The sequence below is a fragment of the Vanessa atalanta genome, chromosome 15 (genome assembly GCF_905147765.1).
Source record: "Vanessa atalanta chromosome 15, ilVanAtal1.2, whole genome shotgun sequence".
NCBI lineage: Eukaryota > Metazoa > Arthropoda > Insecta > Lepidoptera > Nymphalidae > Vanessa > Vanessa atalanta.
The window spans coordinates 4,401,242-4,423,878 of record NC_061885.1 but is presented as its reverse complement, the minus strand read 5'-3'; the positions used below and the strand labels follow the sequence as shown (position 1 = coordinate 4,423,878).

Sequence of the window (22,637 nt, the reverse complement as noted above, 5' to 3'; positions counted from 1 at the left end):
TTGCACAAAGCCCTACCACCAAGTAAAACATTTCATTCTAAAGGTACTGCGCCATAGACGTCAACAAACTAGTCGAATTTCACTACACGCGATATTATTTATGATACAGTAGAATTAGTATTATTCGTGATAACTTTCAGTGATCTATTTACGTAGGTATCGTCCACTCGATAAAGATTCTTTGATCAGACTGTAAATTGTTGGGATCTAGAAAAAGAAGCAAAACGTCACAATTACCATAAATTACTGATGTTGGTTCGCACGTGACATTGGCGTAATTATGTGTGCCCTCTCGGCACAAATAAAAAAAAATTACCGATGTTGGCAACCACTTATGCCGTCATGGGCATACGAGAACGAAAATAAAATAGGTTATAGTTATAAGAAAAGTCTTTCGGATGTGTTTCAATTGTAAATTGTCTTAATATTTCTATTTCGCGTTCTATTTCTTTTAATAATTAACGACTTCCCTTGTTATACTTGGCTCATGCAATACCTAAATAAAACATTGTTGGTAGTAGAACAACGGAGACTATTGATACGACGAGCGTGGGTGGCACCTTTATAGAGATGCCATTGCCCAATTACCACCAGTAGGTATTCGAAAATTAAATTTAAATTTATTGTTACTCATATATTGTAACGCAAGTTGATTTTGAGCCAAAATTTAAAAATTAATGGCATCAAATAAATGTAAATGTATTATATTAAAATATAAATTTACTTTCTACAAAAATAATATGAACAACAAACTTAACATTGAAAGTAGCATTGAAAATAAATCGCAATTAAAAAACGTATTGCGATAATTTTAAGCTTCTCTTACATTTTAGAGTATTTAACGTTTAAATTCGAATGCATACAATTTATAAATTTAATGTGATAAAATTTCATTACACACAGCTGTTATACATCGTAACACATGAATTTGACTCTCAACTTCCTGCCTCATTCTCTAAAGATTTTATTGAATTATACGGTTTTTAAAAAAAGAAGGCAGACAAAAAATACTTTTTATAATAATTTTACGTAAATATTCTCTAAAATTAAATGGAATCAACAGTTGAAGTAGATTTAGGGTAAATTATATTTTTAAAAATCGTTACGCAAACTATACTTTAGAACTGCATGTGTTTGTGATTATTTTTTATATCACAATATATAACATGTTTTTCTTTCCTCCATAATCAACTAATCAAACAGCCTTAAGCATACAGATTTATGCACCAATGAAGGCGCGCCCCTCCACGTCACATTATCGGCGTGTGCATGACTTGAGTGATGTTCGTGTTTACATGTTGTCTTAGTGTGAGTGAGAAGAATAAGAGTAAAGATAGCAAAACAATACAAATGAGATTATCAGTAAAGTTAATTTTATTTTAAAAAAAAATAACGTGGATTGAACGCGCCTCTATGAGTGACAACATCAATATATATTTAGTATTACTTTATTAAGATACATTTAACCCTTTTTGTAGTTTTATTTTTTATTTTTCACATAAAAACGCCACCAACATAACCTACAAATTAATATAACTACTGTTATCATGGTTTTTATCGCTCCAAGTACTTGGATTTTTAAACTGGTACAACCACTTTAAATTTATAGCTATGACACAACCATTATTTATTACTCCATAAGTATTATTATTATCGGTATATTTTTTTAACAAAGCGAAAAAAAAATCCTTATCTCAAAATCAATAGAATGCTTTGTGTTGTTTCAAAGCGAAGAACATAATTAAAATATTGTGCCTCATCAGTACTAAAAAAAATCTATTACTTTATCATAGAATTTGAATACAAAAATCCATCAACTTCTTTTTAAAGTTTTAAACAGAGGTATCAAATAGTCGATACTGAGTCATGTGTCGTCATCGCGATAGTAATTCACATAGCGTCAGTCAGTTCATAAGTTCAGTTCGCGTGCACCGGTGAACGAGCGCGGTCAAACTTGTTGGCGCGTATCTGTAGTTATTTTCATTCAAGGCACTTCACTAGTGATAAGCCAGCAATCAACCCTTGAACGCTGAACGCGCAGCACGTTTCGAAATCGATTTTAAACTCGGCGTAGTCGCAATCGGATTGTTCTATCGGATATTTTAAATTACAATTGTAAATTAAGGATTGACGAATGACTGAGGTGCCGTTACCATTTCTCTGGGATCGAGAAAGAGGCGTAATGGAGACCTGTTACAAACTATACACATGGATCAACCACACGTTACTCATGTTGTTGGTGCAGATGTTCTGGAAAGTTAGTCAAATATCGGACTATTTTAAACAAAAGTAAGTACCTACATAACTACTTTATTGGTCACGTGTGCATTATTTTCGTCTGCTTATTTTATTTTGTGTATTTAATAAGTGCGTTGCCTTCAATATTTAGATTATACTAGATTATCTTTGTATGTGTAATTATTATGATAAAAAACCGAGATGTGTATTGGAATAATAATTATTAATAAAGTTTTTATCGAATTCCAAGGCAATAAGAAATGTTTTGTTTTGTAAATGTTGCGGAAGTACTTCAATACTCTTTATCAAATAATTTAAATGATGTAGCCAGTTGACAGCGATCTTTTGCACCTTTGTTTATTATGTAACGAAAATTAGTGTCGAATTTCACAAATATATTTTGGTTTAATACCTTAAATATAATAATAATGTATATGATAATGTTTTGTAGGAAGATATTTTTATACTTATTAAGATAATACACAAAGAATGTTAAAACAAGTCTTCTGTTCCAAGTATTAAAACTCGTTTGTGAACAAAATTCTTTAGAATGATAATAAAAAAACGTTTCGATGTTAACAAATATGCCAAGGTATATATTGTTAGCACTTTATTTAATAATATTTCTTACTTCATTGAATTCTTATAATAATGTTGCTCCATTATATAATGGTACAATATTAGGTTTATTTTTGTGAAGACAGTTCTTCAAACGAGAATCAAATCCAACAACGTCGTTCATACCTTGAAAATAGAATTTATTAATATTTATTAACAATAAATATTCATAAATACTAAATATTTAACACATATTTAGTTCAACACTGATACAATTAATGTAGGTTACTTAATATATACAAAAGGGAGTGAAGCAAAAGTATCAATTATGTTACCGCTGTTAACTCGTAGTAAATACATATTTAATAAATCTTTCTCGGAATTCCCCTTTATGGAAGTCCCATTCGAATATCGATTTGCAAAAATAAAGTAATTATGGGGGAGGGGGGGTATTATAAACTCTACTAACATAACGGTAATGTTACGTTTCCGATTCTAGTGCGATTCAAGTTCGCCGATTCCTCAATTACAATTATGATTATGATAAGATCCCAATTATTTATCGAAATTCGACTAAATCGCAACTCGATCGTTGTTACGTTAATAGAAAAGGAAAACAGCTAAACGGCAACAATTTCGATTGCAAGAATATGATAATTTATTAAGAATTGGCGCCTTAGTATTTAATGATATATTTGTGTAATTTCTGTTAAGAATTCATGTTCTATAATCATATATATATCGAGCCAATAAGTAGAAACTTATATAATCATTGTCATTCAGTAATTTTATATTTTTTGGAGGAATTTATTATTGTAGTAACTCTTTACTGCTGATATAGGACTTCTCAACCCTTAACTGTTAAATAGTAATTTTCCACCACGTCTCTCTTGTGCGTCTTGGCAGTCATGTGGTTTGTTTCATCCGATACGTGCAAGTTTCATCACGCTGTTTTCCTACATCGAAATAACATTTATAAGCGCAATGAAAATCAATGGAAGTGAATTTGAACTTACGATTTTCAGTTCAAATGATAAAACCTACGTGTTCCATCCACTGGGCCATCTCAGTTTGGCTCCGGTAATAATGTGAAAGCTAGTTTTTATGCTGTTTCATCCATTATTTTATAGCTGTCAATAACAGCGCCGTTTAAATTGTATCTAGTCGTACCTACTTGTCGGAAACCGGTAATAATAAGAGTATTTTTTTAAATGACGTCATCTTAACTTAATATCAGTATATTCTATTTTGTATCTTGCTCTATCTGTGTCTGCCTTTTTGATGTCTTTAGCAATTTCAAATGATATTCCAAAAAAACAAAATTTTGGTATGATAATAAATTCTCTGTGAATCATTTGTGGGTGAGATCATTTCCACATATATAAAATTATGTGTATACATATTTGCTAACCCGAAGTCAATATTGATAAACACAAATGATTCCCACACATATTAATTTAATCATCCGATGTTTATTTCGTCCAGCAATGGACCAAACAATGTGTTTGTTGTTATTTTTAATCGATATATCAATACAATCTTGTTTGATACATATTAGAATATTGTTACAAAACAAACATCGTCGATTCAAAAGATTAATAAATGGTAAATGTTTACTTGTGAGAATGTATGAAGATTTATACAAAATGATAAGTAAATATACAATAGACGAGGATATGGATGGACAAGATTGCTTCGACAAATTATATTTTGCATTCCCGCTGTTGCTTTTCTGACTACAAAGAAAGTGTATTTTTGACTTAGAGACTAATAGTTTAGTCTAAGACTAATACTTTCGTCGTTTGCATGTTGTATCATTCGCCTGAACACCGTTTCCTTGCCATGAGGCAGGACCGTCAATGCATAACATCGTCCCACAATAGGGCCCGTCCCCATTCCCAGGGAATTAGCGTCTCGCCATTAACTCTTGTCTATCATCGCGACAAATTGTAGAGGGTTCGATGAGAGCAGGAATGTCGATGGAGCTCTTTCTCCATCTTTTATCAGTACCAATATACGGATACAAAATAATAGGCTTAAGTTATAATTTGTTTTTTTTCTTAATTTTTTTTTTGAAAATGTTGCGCCATCAACTTATCACTAAGCAATTAAAATTAATAACTGTTGTGGGTAACATTCAAAGTAATGTTGTTAAGTTTCGTTGTAATGTTGTCTATTTTTATGAAAATCACAACATATTAACTTTGGTTGGCATGTCGAAATAACATTTGACAGGCTATTATTTAGACGTATATGTAGGTATGACGTCACCGTTGTCGACATGAAAATAACGTTGGTCTTTATTATTATTTTAATTAAATATTAGATGAATACCTTTTTATTGTTCGTGATCAATACTTATTTTAATAATATTATTATTTTGTTAAACATTGGACTAATTACAAAATCATTAAATAAATTTAAAAATTAAAAACTACGGTCGCGACCTATTATGGCCGCATGGAAAGGTAATAAGAATGCTTAAACCATAACTCCACGTTGAATCGCAATATAAATAGTGAGTATCTTGTATATTCTCGTAGGATCTAGGTACTTTACCAAGAGTGCTCTTATGAGCCTACTCGAATAAAGAATATTTTGATTTTGATTCCAATTCCGTGGATGAGAAATGGACCAGCTGTGCTGTCACAGTGGAGGTAATCAATGTCTATAATTTTTTTTTTAACTATGCTCTAAAGTCCTACGTTTTAAGTTTCAATTCAGCAGAAAGAGCTAGAAATAATAAAATCATTTGCATTTTACAGATAATTTTAAAATACTATCTAAAGCGTTATTTTATCTAAAACTGGCATCGTTGGAGAAGGTTAAATATATTATAAGAAATATTTATGGTAATTGCAACAGAAACATGCATAGCATCGATGATCGAGCGTCATTCTCGCCGGGTAAAATATTAATAATAATCATTCCTAGAAACTGGTAACTTGGCAGATCTGGTTTTAAATAATTATCTGAACCCGCCTAATATACTATTAAAATATATGTTTTGTAGCATTTCATGTTAGTCTTTTTTATTTATAAATGAAAATACAAAATACATTATTTACTTTGACTATACTTAAAATATGTTTTGAGTGGATGTATACCATCCACTCAAAACATATTTTACCGCCAAACAAGTACCTATACTTAGTATCGTTGTGTTTCGGTTTGAAGGGTGAGTGAGCCAGTGTAAATACAGGCACGAGAAACACAACATCTTCCCAAGGTTAGCGTCGCATCAGCGAAGTAAGAATTTGATAATATTTCTTAAAGCGCCAATGTCTACAGGCAATGGTGTCCATTCACCATCAGGTGCCATTTAGCCGTCTGCCAGCCTATTTTATACAAAATGACGGATAATTGTACTCTATTAAAATCTGTGTTAATATTTCAATTCCTAACCTTTTAGTAAATAGCGTAAAGTCATGATAGTTCACAGATACAACCATGACATTTTCAATGGGAATACGATCCTCTCGCCATTCTCTTGATATAGTTTTGTTACGGTGGCATTTATAGAATTGGTTCAAATGGCTAATATGCATGGAAATACAGCTTTATTATTTTTATTATTTAATTTTCCGAGATCATTACTTAATAACATATTAGTTGAGTGTCTCGTGTGTTAAATCTTAATCGTGATTACTATTAAACTGAATTTCATCGGAATTTGTACCTAAATTTCGAACAAGCTATTCCTATACTGTATAAAATAGCTATTGCACAACGAACCCACTTAATAATATACATTAACTACTCTAAAACCGTTGGTATCTGTATGTTGGTACCGCTATTAGTTATTCTACATACTCTTATCATATTCTTTGTATTGTTGTTTTCCGATGTTATGGTTGAGTGAGTTTCTGCATTATCGTATACAAGGGGCCTTTTAGAACGTATTCTTATGTGGACGCAATGATGTTATAGGTAAAGATTGGATTATACAATGCCAGTGCTTAAAAGCAAAGATCCCCAATACAAATTCCTATCAATCACGTGACCAATCGTCATGAATATTTATCTGTTAAATTTATAGGGCGTTGTTCTTGTACTGAACTTTTTATACAACGTCTACTATCAACTATATCCAGTGTTACCATATATAAATACTCGCTTACTTTCATTTTGTGAAAGTCGCGCTGTAATAGAGACGCGATAGGCACATTTTTGATTATTGTCATAAATATAGATTATTGCATTTTATGTATTTATATCGTAATTGGATAAAAATCGGCAAGTAAATCATATGACATCATAACTATACTTATGGGTAAACGTATGTTATATGATATGAAATCGTTTCATAACAGGTTCAATTTGATTTTGAATTTAAAATATTTTATTTATATTTAAAATATTTGATTTTATAGTAGTATTTTTTAAAATATTTAATTTTAAAAAATACTACTATAAACGTCATTATGTACTTTTTTATTAAATAATAAGTAGGTAGGTAGGTACATTTGTTTGTTAAGATCCAAAAAGTTTACTCAAAAAAAAAAAGTTGTCGAAATAATAATTTTAATCACATAAAATTATATCTAAATTATTCGCATGGCAACACTAAAGATTAGTGACAAAATGTATATAAGCTGATAACATTACAGATAATGACAAAAGCGTGCGCGCCAAAAAATTTAAAGTACGGAAACTTTCAAGTTGCTTCAAAAATAAACATTGTAACGATTGAATCGCGTTTATTTTCATGACAGTTCCTCCAAGCGGTTTGCAAATTTAAATTATTTCATACATAACAATGTGATTTCCTTTGAAAATTGGATAGCTGGCTATGAACACTTCACAATTTTTGCAGTGTTTTGGATTATTGTTTTTCCTGAAAGCATTAAAAAAGTAGATACATTCTATTATTATTAAGATCACGTTTTCATGATACCAACATGTTTTCTAATGAAACCCTGTTGGTATCATGAAACATCTATATAAAATGATAGCGAATATTGGGAAAAAGTTTTAAATGAACGTGCTTTCGATTTTATACATATTTCTTTGTTCAAGCATTGTCGTCACGTAAAATTATTCTCCAAATTCAAATAATACACAAAGATATCACGGTGAGTTCACTGACATCCACAGATTCATTATGATCATATTAAGTCTTTAATGGCTTCAAATACTTGTTGTTATAAGGGTAAGAGACCTTATAAAGATAATAACAACGATAATAATTTACAAGCAAATTACAATTTGTAAGTCCTTACAAATGCGATAATTAAAAAAAAAAAACTGGTATGACCGTGTATATACTAACCTAATATTCTGCCAATAAAAAATATATAACTAAAGTAAATAAATATAATCTAATAAACAAGTTAGCTATTTAATAACTTGATTTATAATGTTTTTATTTTTTATTGAATAAGTTTCAAAAGCCGAATTATTATGTGTTATAGTTATAGGTAAACAATAATATTAATCATTCAATAGCACGTGGTACATATCATGTACGCCGACTCTTTCAACGCGTTATATCCTAGTGTGGTGTCACCTTTTCGCGTTTGATTGCATCGTAATCAAAGCTATTATAGGCGCATTCGTCTAAAAATAACAAGTGAGTCAGTATGTATGTTTGCGAACGAAGGTCTTTTGGCGGTAACTTCCGAGTTCATGATTAATTAGTTCAAAATGGCCTCAAGCTGAATAGAGAACTTTCTTTAAATAAATTTATGAAATATTTTTAACGGCTGACAGGAACTAAAATATTAGCTTCCCAGGGACGCGCACGTTTTTGTTATTAGTCTGCATGTAACTGAAAAATATTATCACACAATTGCCGATGCAGATTTAAAGATAACTTGCCGCGTCAAGTGGGAACTTTTCACATGGCGGGCATATATTATCCACTTGTATTTAATTAATTTTGAACACAGTTATATGCAGACTTACAACAAAAATGATTATCTGCACCCATAGAGATTGGCAGTGTGAGAAATATTAATCATTCCATATACCATCATGTGCCAGCCAGGGGTAATAAGATGTAATATTCCATATGCCTGTAATTAGACTGATTTACCCTTCAAATCGAAACAGCGATACATATAATTGATGTTTAGAGGTTGAGTAATAGAAACGTGTGTGGAGTGTGGACCCACACAAGCTTGCATAAAACCTCACAAACCAGTCAATATCAGTTGAAGAAGAAAAAAAGTTTTCGTTCGTGTTTTATGATTATCTTAAAAGAGTATTTTTATTTAGGTGACAAATGTAATTGTCACCTTTGTCTAATATTGATTAGCATTTTGGCATTCAATTTCATTGACACATAAATAATTGAGTTCCTATCATGTTTATACACTAGAAGGTAATACTTGTATCATGTAGTTATTTTATTCGTTTCCGTGTTTTATCATCACTTAGCATTAAGTTGATTCAAGTGAAATAAACTGCATTACGATTAACGTTAACTTCCTGTTGGCCTAACGCGTACGTACGCTTGAATACTTTAATCATATTATATTCTCACGGCCTTACTTATAAACGTTCTGTAACGAATATTTAGTATTTTTTGATTTTTTCTTCTGACATCATCGATTTAGAGGATAAAGGCACAGGTTTCAATAATGAAACTAACACGAATGAAACTACAGTTTGTAAATGTCCCACTACTGGGCTAAGACCTTCTCTCCCTTTGAGAAGGTGCGTCTAATTCCGCCACGCTGCTCCAATGCGGATTGATGTGACACACGTGATATAATTTCATTAAAATTAGACACAGTCATGCAGGTTTCCTCGCGGTGTTTTTCTTCACCGCCGAGCACGAGATGAATTATAGAAATGAAATTAATCACAAGGAAATTTAGTGCCGCTTGCCCGGGTTTTAGCCCGCAATTATCGGTTAAGAATCGCGCGTTCTAACCATCTCGGCTCCATTTAGAGTAAAATTAATATATATTTAAAGATAATTTCTTCTCCGACTTGAGTTCGTCTTGGAATTATCGTTTTTGGATTATATAATGATAACGATAATTAAATTTTAATCATTTTATATATTAATGAATGGTAATGATTTAGATTTAACGTTTATTTATCGAAAAGGAGGACGGTCATATGTTTGATACGCATTATTATCAAAGAGCTTGGCACCGACTTAATAGTATAAGTTTTGTAGTACAATAAATAGTCAAAAATATGACACACTCTATTGAATTTATTTAATGAGAATATTTTGTAAAAATAACACAAATGATCGATTTTCAAATATCATCAGAAATTAATCATTAAAAATCGATTGTTCTTTATAATAGCTCATTGGATAATGTCCAAATGTCCTAGATGTTAATAGCATAGAGGTCAAGTTCAAAGCGATAGTTTCATGTAATGAAGTAGTGTTTATAGTTTGATGCCAATTATTCGCTTCACTGGTTACGTTAATCAACAACTGAGTTGATAAAATACGTTTCAAACTCATAAATGTTTCCCTTACCGGTTAATGTAGCATCGCTTATGCTAAACCACGGATGAATGTTGTCAGTATCGACATTTTCAATTATTTATGAACGCCAGTGGCATCTAAATGGTAAGAATTGGTCTCATTAGTCGGCCTACAATGTCAAGAAACACACACAAAGATATATGTATAGTACAAACATACGACACACACATACACACCTGAAAAAAATACAATAACTTGCACAATGAAACACATCTTAGAGCCACCGATGAGGATAAAATAAAGGCGATGGTCAGGAGGCCCTAAAATATTTGTCACAAACTAGTGAATATTGACCTTCAGCGTTTCAATGAACAATGATACAATTTGTCGATACTCTAATATATGTATATACCACCATTTCGACCTTACATAGTAATTTCAGCTTCTGAATCCAAAATAATAGCATTTTTTGATACTGAAATATATGTACAATATGAACCCACATTTCAACTTCTAAATTCAAAATAATAGAATTTTATTCGAACTGTTTTATACTCTCAGACATATGTATTATTCGTCCCATTTGGCACTCGCCTTGTTTTCATAATTTCTCAGTTTATTTGTACGGTTAAATGTAGGTCTTCGAAGCCATCTTGAAAATTACTAAGCGATACCATTGAGACAATAGAAAGATATTTCAATAAATTGAACATTCTCATATGAGGAACACCATAACATTAACATACCATATTACAATTTATATAATAAAAGATACCTCAAGCTTTGTTTTACATAATATGTTATTTACTGAACAAAATTTACAGCTGAATCAATATTACTCAATTCTTCCTTTCCCCTTTATTTGGAGTTTCTGCAGTGTGTTTTTACTTCTATTCCACTCTATCTCTAATCGTAATACCGGTTATTAATTGTTGCAATTCTCATCTATAACTAATACCAAAATTTTACCATACCATTACCATAGACATTCACATCTGTTTCTTGTATATGATGTCATATAATTACATACATCGTACAATTCGATGTAAGCTGTATTCGTTATCGAATGATTATTATTGTTATATTAATTAACATTGTTTTAACATTTTCAAAGACACAACGGAACATATTCGCTAATCCTTCATATTTATTTAATGTTGGCGTTGACAAAAATACTTACTTAAGTACTTACACACATTACATACTTCATTTGTATTGGTGGCTATCTTTCTCATCTGCTGGTGGATAGCTTCCCCACCACTATATGAGTTGTTGCGACGCTAAGTGCTGATTATTATCTGAAGATTGATTTCCATTCGAGTCTGTTGGTCACCAGTCGGATAAATAACATAAGATTGTTATTAATTTATATATTTTATTTGTAATGTAATGTCTTTATTTATTATTGTTTGTATCGCTAAATATTTAGTATTCGTTTGGCTTTAGGTTGGTTCGTCTAAATTACGTCACCTACAAGGCTATGTAGCCATCCGTGACAAAACAGTCAGAAACGACAACCAACCCTCGAAATACTACCATATAGCTATTAATATATCTATAAGAAATGTCGTGACAATGGTGTTATGACGTAAAATTAGTGATTACTTCAGAAATAAATAGTTTTCGTTACCAACTCCAAACTCAGCGCATAACACGATCGTGAAATGTCAGAAAGAAAATAACTACATTGACAGTAATAATTGAAAACCTTGTGATAGGCAAAAGCGGGCAAGGAGCTTGATTGAAACTGTGTTAACTTTGACCAATGAGCTTAAAGTGTATGTGAACCTATTTAAAACTTGGTTACAACAATTTACGCCTTGATCTGAATGTACGAACTGAGCCGTGTTGTCGCCTATTTTTATAGATCTAATTGTGTTAATATAGTTTTGTAATATTTATCTGTGACATCGTTACGAAAATAGCTTATTAATTAGCTCACTATTGTATAATGAACGGCTTAGCTCTTTATACCATTTGTACGTTAGAAGATACTTTGCTTAGATATTGAAGAGATATCATCTTAATAGTATTACGTTGTCTCTTAAAATTAATTTTAAAAAAATTGACTCTCGTAATATGTAGGTAGAGTCAATCCTATATGTAGAATCACGCTTAACAATTAACATTTAGAATTCCATCTCCGGGGGCTGAAAGAAATTGTTTTTAATATATCTTGGTTTTGATTTGATTTGATTGATTGACTTAACCTATCTAGCAAATATTGCAAGTTGAATAAAACTTTGTAATAATAACCACAAAACATACATAACAAAACGAACATATGATAAAATAATACTAATATATGATAAATAAAATGATATATATGATAAAGCGAAGACAATATCTCATCGCTTAAAATAGATTGCGAAATCAGGTATACGGGTATTTGGACAAACAATAGAATGAACTAATATCAAAATGAACTTTGATTTATATTAGTATTATAAAATATAAAGTAACAGTCTGTAATTATACCACATTATTAATTATTATTACGATTTACATAAAATTTAAATACTTGATATAATCAATAATAATCTCTATTATTACCCGCTCAGTACTTGGTACAAACTAGTACTAGGAAAATATCGAAAATAACCGAACAGAGATAGCCTATCGCAAGGACGAAGTGATATATACTTGTAAAAGACACCGTCTATTGTGATTTATTAGTAAATGAACTATATAATAATCTAACATATTCATTACATTTGTGGTCGGATTTCTTATTATTTTATTGATTAGTGTTTTTGCATTTAGATTATTCGTCTTATTTATTGGAAAGAGATATATTATATAGATGATGATATATAATCTATATGATATATAGATTATATATCATTGCCAATATAGTCTTATCTTTCCACTTTGTCTATAATTTTTTTCTTCCATTTACTTGAAATCTAGATAGGCTATTTTTTAAAAGATAAGGTTTATTGCTCATCACAGGAGTATAGACATTATACGTAATAAAAAATGTGGAGACAGACCATCATTCGTTAGGCAGTGTAGGCAACCGCCTTTGCCTCTAGGTATTACCAAAATTTTGAAAATAAGGTTTTACAAAATGAAATGATTACTGAAATTGTTGACGTCAAACCTGTTCTTGTTTGATTTGTCTGATGACAAGACTTAGCAAAATAACAAAAACACATCGTGATTGTCAATAAAAATGTATTCCGATGTAATGATTAATATTTCTTACAGGACAGATGTCTATGGTCGGTGGTCTCACTTATCAAACCTAACCTTTTTAATTTAGTGTTTCTATCAAACATTACGACAATCGTAATAATAATTGAATCGTCGAAGTAACGTGTTCTTTGAGGCACGACGCCGAGATACAATATAATATAGCATAATATATGTTATATAATATGTTATGATGCTTCGGATCGAAGAAAGTTTTAATGTATTTTAGTAGGTTTTTATTACACATATGATCTAGTTTTCCTTTTTTTACATTTTAAAGTATTTTTTTTTAATTTAAACTGTATTAAAAAAATATATTATTGCACCTAAGCTACTTGGAGCTTATTTACTAAAGGACATACAAATAGAAACAAGTTGTTTTTAATATAAACTAAGGATAATGTTTTTTTTTTTCAATATAACAAAGTATAAACGTTTGCCTTTGCAATATTGTAGTGCAATATTATGTTTAAAATGATGTCATTATTTAAGATAAGGATTAATTCTGTCTGATAAAATAAAACGTGATATAAATTTTATCAATATTTTTTCCCATTTTCTAAACAACACAAACAATACGCTATCTAAATATCATAACATATTAACTAAAATCAGTAATTGTCTAATCACTTGTCATCAATTTGGTTACACATACACATAGATATATAATTCTATCGAACGTATATAGCTTATCTAATGATTACGTTTATATATTCGAACGAATTAAGATCGAACTGTGTAATTTCAAGTGAAGTCATTACATCAGCTGATATGTGACTCGATATGTATTTTTTTAACTTTAATTACTGGGAACTATACAGCGACAGGTAGTGTTAGAACTATATAAAAAAAAATCGAATCCTTACTGAATACCATAGATTATTAATTTATAATAATAATATCTTTTTTTTTTTAAAGTCTCTACTTTTGTCATTGGAATGGGATATATGTGCGATAATGTAATAGTGAATGTTATTTTTCGTCTATACCGATAGAAATTAACATTATTTCCTTTTTAATTTTACAATAATGATTAAACGTATTGTATATTTCAGAAGTATTTAATATGCTATAGCGTTTGTGGACGTTCTACTATGGGAGTTAGTTTTAATGCCCCATGTGTCAACGATTACATTAGCTCATGTATTATTCATGCTCGTACAAATGAGACATACTAGGTACTTAATAGTAAGTCGCCAATGTAACAATTTACAACTAATAAATTCATGTATTTAATGTATTCTAATATAAAAAACATTTTTTCTTAAAAAAAAAAAACGAATATAATGATTTTTTTACGAAGCATTGTGAAATATGCATATGAAAATGTTTGTTTATCAATCAGTTAACAGTTTTATACAAGGGCCAGATTTTCCAGCCAATCGCTTTTGATTTCACAGATAAAGAATTGATAGATTTGCTAAGAAGGAATTTTTGCGTTATTCAACATTTTCCGTTATTCATTCGGTATATCATTTTTATCTATATATGTATATATTTGTTGATAAAATTAATGACATAAATTATCAAGCTAATTTAAATATATTTAAAAACATATAAACTAGATTTAAATGTCACCGGCACCAGTGTGTATTCTCAGCTAAATTGGTTGAGTTGACTGAAAATTCTGTAATCAAAGAAACGTGTACGTATCTTAAAAATTATTGATAATTATTTTAAGTATTTTTAGTATTAATACAAACGATATGTGTTATATTTGAAGAAAGAAGTTTAAAATTAGAATGAGAATAAGGTAATCAAAACAAAAGCTTTAGAAGCAATTTGAAGGTAGGAATGACACGAAACAAATGGAGCGAACATCCGCGGATGCCGTCATCGAAATAATTGTTATAAGGAAATATACTTATTTTTCTTGCTCATTATTTATGACTTGCATGTTCCATATAAGTAATTAAAATAAAAAATAATAATGTTGTAAAAATGTATTTTCTTACTAATTTGATTTCTTTCAAATATTTTTCTTACAAATGTGGCGACATCAAGATACGTCTGGCTCTCTTTCTTATCATATTATAGTTTTTAAGATTAAGTAGAGATATAGATGTTAATGTGAATTGAAATATGTCCTATTGGATGTATAGCCTCAAGTCTTTGTCTCTTTAGTTACCCTCTTACTTAAAAATAAAGAATATAGTACTTCATAGTTACACATGTCGCAATTGACAATTCTCTTTGACACTTTCTCTTCTCTGCGTTTGTAACGGTTAGGTTATGTTTATCTTCAAGCAGTAATAAAAGTTATTATCACTAATTACTCTTCACTTTCAATATGTAATTTCGTTTTGCCGCCGTTAACCTCTTTAAAAGATTGATTGAGATCGTTTAAAATGGTAGTTATGATGGTTTATACCACCATGTTTATGACTTTGTTACTTTTATATGAAACTTGGCTTAGAGGGTTATTTCATGTAGGTAATCTATGTCCTTGCTCAATAAATAGACTATCTCCACAAAAAAACTTTTGTGCGGATCCTGATATTACAGCGTTAAAACAAACAAACTCTTAAGCTTTATAATTATCATCATTATTATCGCTAGTTGTCGCCCGCGGCTTCGCTCGTGTTTTAGGGGTTGGTTTAGCCTATATCCTTTCTTTGAGTTCAGTGTTGCAAATTTCATCAAATTCGGTTCATTCGTTTGGCAGTGAAAGAGCGATAATTTGGGTTTATAATTCATCTCGTGCTCGGCGGTGAAGGAAAACATCGTGAGGAAACCTGCATGTGTCTAATTTCAACGAAATTCTGCCACATGTGTATTCCGCCAACTCGCATTGGAGCAGCGTGGTGGAATATGCTCCAAACCTTCTCCTCAAAGGGAGAGGAGGCCTTTAGCCCAACAGTGGGAAAATTTACAGGCTGCTAATGCTAATACGGGAGTTCTTTTGGCGTTAAAGATATACTTGTATCTAGTCGTTATTGTAATATAAATTTAAGTTATTTTATATTTATTAATTTATTTATTTATTTATTGAAAAAGTTACATCATCAACTTAACACTAAGCACTTAAAATTAATATCTGATGTGGGTAACATTCAAAGTGATACGTTATAAAGGTGTAACTTTCAAAAATATTTTTAATATAATTTATATAAACCAAGTTGACCTATATAAAATATAAATGCAAATTTTAATAAGATTATATTGAATAGCGAATGATGTACTCTATCCCAGGGGTAATATGATGTCACATGGTATGGACTTGAGTCTTTAATATAAATTAAAATACTAGTGCCACTGTAATATATATATATTTTTATAAGCACTGTCAAATTTTCATAGACATTAATATGGCTGATAAACACTGAGTATTAGGAATCCCTTACATCATTAACTTGGTTATAAACATATACATTTTCCTTATTATCATAGAACAAAGAATGAAAATGAATGTTAAATGAACAACTAATTTGAATGTAACTTGATTCTAGTAATCAAAAACGTAAGTATGATAACAATATCTGGAATATTCCTTCGTCACCTCGAAAATAATTTAATCAATGAATAAGCCAACGCTTGAAATATTATTTACGTAATTGTTTTTAACGTTTAATCATTTCCTATAACAATCAAAACAATTTTATACTTTATGTAGATACCTACTTTATAAATATTAGCTTTGCTTTAAAATGGAGAAACTCGCGTATTGATGAAAAAAGTATCTTCAGCAGTTTTTTTACCTTTCTGTTTAATTTCCTTACTTTAAATATTTATTAATCATTCAAAATATTCCAGTTCAAGAAAAGACATTTTAAAATCATTTTGATAGTTCGTGTTCTGTATTATGTCAGTAACATTTCTCCTATATTATTTGTTTGCAATGCTGTTAGGTCACGGAACACTCAATTTCCTTGAAACTATGGCCTTCAAAGTATGACGTAGTGATCATGAGCGCTCGACTTTTAGATACGAGTTATTGAGGCACGACTATTGATGTTTTATTTTCATTTAAAATGCGACGCCTCATTTAATTTGGCAAATATTTTTAAATTGGTGACAAAAATAATATACATATAACATAATTTAAAAGTTATATGCCAGATTAATCTATTTATTTATATAAAATATAAATCAAACAGCAAATGGGTTCTTAAATAGTTAGGGTCCAATGAACATAACCGAAGCAAGATGATTCATTTATAATATTACTAGCGACCCGCTCCGCACCGCGTGCAATGCTGTCACTAAATAAGTATACTTACTACAGAATGTCTAACAACGTTCACAGTTTTTCAGTCGTTAGACAATACAAACCGCTATGTCCTTGCATTTTAAATCTAAAATATCTTCGAAAATGTTCAGGTACTTAATTGAATAAGCATTAATGACGTATTGCTTAAAATCGCATCGAAAATAAGCCAATATTTCTCGTAAAAATTAAAGGATATAAAATGGTTATTGTGGGTTATCCCTAAGAGATAAACAAATACCATTGCGGACTTTCTTGAAGACTTTTTTAAGGTATACAACACTGTAGTTCGTTATTTTGATCTATCTCGTAGGGTTCAGCCAGAATTTGCAATGTAAGCGCAAAAAATGTGTTTATTTAGGCATCACTTTAGAAACCTCTAAATAATTACCAGCGTTTCTCTACTATATCGTGCATGTATTATACATATAAACCTTCCTTATGAATCAATCTATCTATTAAAAAAAACCGCATCAAAATCCGGTCAATACATAGGGACAGACATCGGTAAGCGACTTAGTTTTATACTATGTTATGATGATGATGATATACTTATATTTCTATAATAATTTTCACAAAAATAAATTAGTTTTTATATTTATGCCAATTGTTATCTATGATGATTACCAAATAGTACTCATATTGCTTAAAGAGGGACATATCTAATTCTTAAGTTTGGAAGACTACAAAAACTATGTCTTAATTTAGCATTTAACCTTTTTTCAACATTATTTTAAATTTCAATAAAGTTAAATATACAAATCGTATTGTTATATCGTTATTAATATTGAAACGTGATACAATGCACTTAATAAGATTATATTGCGTACATTATATTCAATATAAAAATAAATGTAATAGACAAATTACCATAGACAATTGCTTAAGATATTATATATTATTATAATAAGTATCCTAAAAATTTGTTTAATACTTACGTATATTTTTTAATAAATAAAGTTGATCATACAAAATATAAACGGAACGCTTGAAGGTAATTTCCTTGATAATGATAGCTGTAATCATTCAAGAACACGCTGAAACGCGATTTTATTAGTTCCATCAGCCTCAATATAATACCGATTATTTTACTTAACAGTGCATACCTGTTTAATTGATTCCATTTAATTAGTAAAGTCACATGATGATTTTATTCAGACTTATTTTTGTATAAAAAATATTTTATAAAACGCTTTATAGTCAGTGAAAGAATGAACTTGGAAACGTAGAGTAAAGCAAACTCAAACACCTAATTTTATGACGATTTCGAACGATGGTAGCGCTTGACGATTCAAAAGTACATACTCATAAAAGTCTATTTGATATGATTTTTACCAGCGACCGCTGTAGGAACTAATTGCAATTCCACAACTACTCTCACCAATTAATTAGTAGGTCAAAATCAAAATAAAATTTATTCAAGTAGGTTTTTAATAGAACATTTGAATTAATTTACTAGATTTAAATGTAATGTAAAATTATTCCGTCAAATAAAACCGCAAACGACACAATAAGTATATTAATGAACTGATTATTCCATTAACACCAATGTAAGTTAATGAAATGAACTCATATCTTATAAGGTATTCTCAAAATACTCGTCAGAAATAGTCCGGACGCACTCCGGACTTCTATCAGATTGAGACAAATCCGGGATGTCCCGGACGGATGGACGTTCTATCGCTATCACTGTAAATAATGTCTGACGAGCTTATTTTCATATTCTATAGATCCACAGATATACTCGTATCTAATTAGGTCCTTTTTATACTTATTGAGTGGATCCACGGATGTAATCGATACATTATTGGTTAAGAAGCATTTAAATGGGTTCAAAACAATAAACAAATTGATTTTTAATTGGTTCTTCACTACACTCTGTGCTGATTATATGGATTTCATAGACGTGATTAAGCTATATGTATATATAAAGATATTAAATGATATGTTTTATAGATATTAGTCATAAAAAAATGTATACAAATAGAAATAAAAGTAAAATCGTGTGTCGCTAATGGCTGAAAGATAATGATACAGGTTAATTGTTATCAACGGCATAGACAACAGCACTGATATCATTTATTCCAAAATATAACATTTTTTTACAATTTATGTATGTTTTAGGTTAATCGAAAATATATGTATTTATTTTTAATAAGGGAACAGATGACTAGTAAAGTTACTTTCTCCTTTTTAATTATTATAAAAATTTAGCAATATATAACAAGGAACCCTTATGGGTTCCTTGTTATAGTAGTATTTATATGTTTTTGTTATGGCAGTATTATTACTGCCATAACAAAAACATATAAATACTTAATGAAAAGTAAATTACGTTCGGGCTCTATAAAGCGAGGTAGCTTAAAAACTTATTCAATATAGAAGCAATACACTTAAGTACTAATTGATTGTCAACCGATCAACCGATTTTTAAAGAAACAGTGCGATTATTCTTTTTTTTTTAACAATGTTTATAAAGTATTTAATTATATTTGTATTTCAAACGGCCTGGTTCCTTTTATTCCTGAGCTGTGTTACGTTCCTAAAAATTATCCTTCTAACTATTATCTTAAATTTACACTTGTCTTACACAATTAAACTAATTAGTTTTAATACAGATAATTAAGAGCAGTTATCATAATATTGTAAGTTATTAACATCATTAACGAAACACTCGTAATAACATTCCTAGTTCGCTTTTTATCTTAATGAGTTGATGAAGTTAACTATAGCGTCTAAATTATATTGGAAATTACAAGTGGGGACTTAATTAGAGGAAACTTTATTATGAATCATTAAAATATTATTGGAATCAATTCGTCGGTAAATTGATTTAAAATTGAAAACAATGTTTATCAATTTTATTAAAAATAAGTAAATTTTGTCCAACTTTAAAGTTACGTACAACTTTACAGCTGTAGAAAAGGATAGCCCTTTAGTATGTAATATCATTCGTACTCATTCTATTAGAAACAAAAGTTATTAGATAGGAAGGAACTGGAATAATATATACGTATAATTTATTTTTACGTAACTTAGTAGATACCTAAAACAAAGGAAAAATACAAGAACGCCTAACCTCATCAGCAAACAATTATATTAGTTTGTTTTGTTAAACATTTGCACATGACGTCTTGTGATTTGTATTTGCTGTGTTTGAGTAGTTATTTAGATTTAATTATATTATATTTATTAACTTTATTATAAGAATAGATTAGTTTCTCATTGTTTTGAGCGACGTTCTTAATTATATAAATATGTTAATCAATTTATTTAATATTAATTAACCTTTTAATTCGAATATCGAATAATAATAATAAATAGACACAGATTAATAAAGAAGGTATATCTGAGAATATTTATTTAAATTATAATTAATTTGATACAATTACGGCAAATTAATATAACATATATATATCAAAGTGGCGTCTTTGTGCTTATGGGTATTCGAGAACTATATTATACTAAATAGATCTATATTATTTTTTGGAAATTTTAAAACAAAAATCAAACTAGATTATTTTATCATAGTGACGTCATAAAGATTTAGGTATATTTAAATTTTATTTTTATATTGGTTACATTTTCAACTAATACATACAAATATTGATGTTCAAATTTATATTTTATAATATGAAAAAATCATCTCTTTATAGTAAACAGCATTTCAGTGTCAAAACAAAATAAATGAAGTCTCAGTTGCGAAATAATCGATAATGTTTTCTTTACGCATTTTCTATTTGGAAAATTATACCTTGATGCGCGTAACGTCCTTCCATCGGTTTCAAAGAACGAACTTTCCATGCTTAAAATTTACCATTCTCTTCGAACTCACTTTTAGCTACACTATAGAGTTTTTAAATGATATAATATCGAGTCTGAACTTGTAATCTAGATTAGATTCTAGTGGCTTGGGCCAGTGCCCACCTCGGTTCTAACTTGGAACATTTTTATTGAAGTATTTTAAATATAAGTATAATACGAATTTACCTAAATATGTAATGTTTCTATGTAGGAGTGTAACATATGTTTTTAACGAAATATTTTTCTTGTTTTCAGGTCTGTTGAAGACAATGATACAAAAACTTCATTCATGTTCCCACCACTATCAAAGGAGTCAAAATTCAGAAGACACATCAGATCGATGTCAGATGTCCAAAGCAGTACACCGTACCGCCTCACCTTCAGATCAAAAAAAGGTGTTCATCCCACTCTTACATATGACTCAGACACGCGTACGAAAAAGATAGCATCCTACAATCGACGTAGGCTTCAAGATTCCTCGGACTCGAGCGACTTTGAAGCCCCAAAGCAATTAAGCATAGAACACAACATCATAAAACACTCAGACTCAATGAGGATTCTCTGATTTTACTAAGATCTGAATGAATGAAGGAGGCTGAATAATCTAGTTCAATGCTAGTTTTTGTCTTTGACCGTGTTACAAAATGTAATACGTACTAATGGACTGTGCAATTCTAGTAAACACGATCCCGATGATCGGTAGACTTAGTGATTTATATGAGACTGTGATTCAGGTAGAATGTTAATTGCTAAATGTTAATATTTATAAACTAAAGCCTAAAATGAAAAAGTGATTTAGATTTTAAGATATTTTAAGCTGTGCATCTAGTAAATGTAGGTTAATTGACCATTATAGACCTACGAAATAATATTTTTATAATATCGTAAGTGTTAATTTAATTATTATTTACTATTAAGCATTTTTGTGCCACCTTTTTATGATTTTAATGATAACGTTGTATAAAATGTTAATAATAATAATTTATGTTCTTTAAAATTTTTAACCAAAAATATAAAGACAACATGTGAATTATATATTTAACATTAAAATATATTCGTATACCAAAATATGTTTCGTATTTCAAAAATTAAAAACTGAAACTGTTAATATTTATTGAATTAATGAAGGAATATATCCTTTGAGAATTTGTGTAAAACATAATTAAATAAAAAAGCATTAGGTCTTACCCGAAATTTAATGTCATTAGATATATATTTTGAATGTCAAATTAATGTTTT

At 29.7% G+C, this 22,637-nt stretch overlaps 1 protein-coding gene across 1 annotated transcript; it reads left to right on the top strand.

The window, feature by feature from the left end:
• Nucleotides 1-1,920: 1,920 nt before the first annotated feature.
• Nucleotides 1,921-22,351, top strand: LOC125069238. The gene is made up of 2 exons (XM_047678660.1): nucleotides 1,921-2,289; nucleotides 21,654-22,351. The coding sequence occupies exons 1-2, from the start codon at nucleotides 2,135-2,137 to the stop codon at nucleotides 21,961-21,963; spliced, it is 465 nt and encodes a 154-aa protein (XP_047534616.1). The 5' UTR covers nucleotides 1,921-2,134; the 3' UTR covers nucleotides 21,964-22,351.
• Nucleotides 22,352-22,637: the final 286 nt, after the last annotated feature.

What these genes read in the sequence shown, in the direction of transcription:
- LOC125069238 (XM_047678660.1), top strand. Translation starts at nt 2,135, where the DNA reads ATGACTGAGGTGCCGTTACCATTTCTCTGGGATCGAGAAAGAGGCGTA. An exon ending in TCGGACTATTTTAAACAAAA is followed by an intron (nt 2,290 to 21,653) that starts GTAAGTACCTAC and finishes TCTTGTTTTCAG; the next exon opens with GTCTGTTGAAGACAATGATA.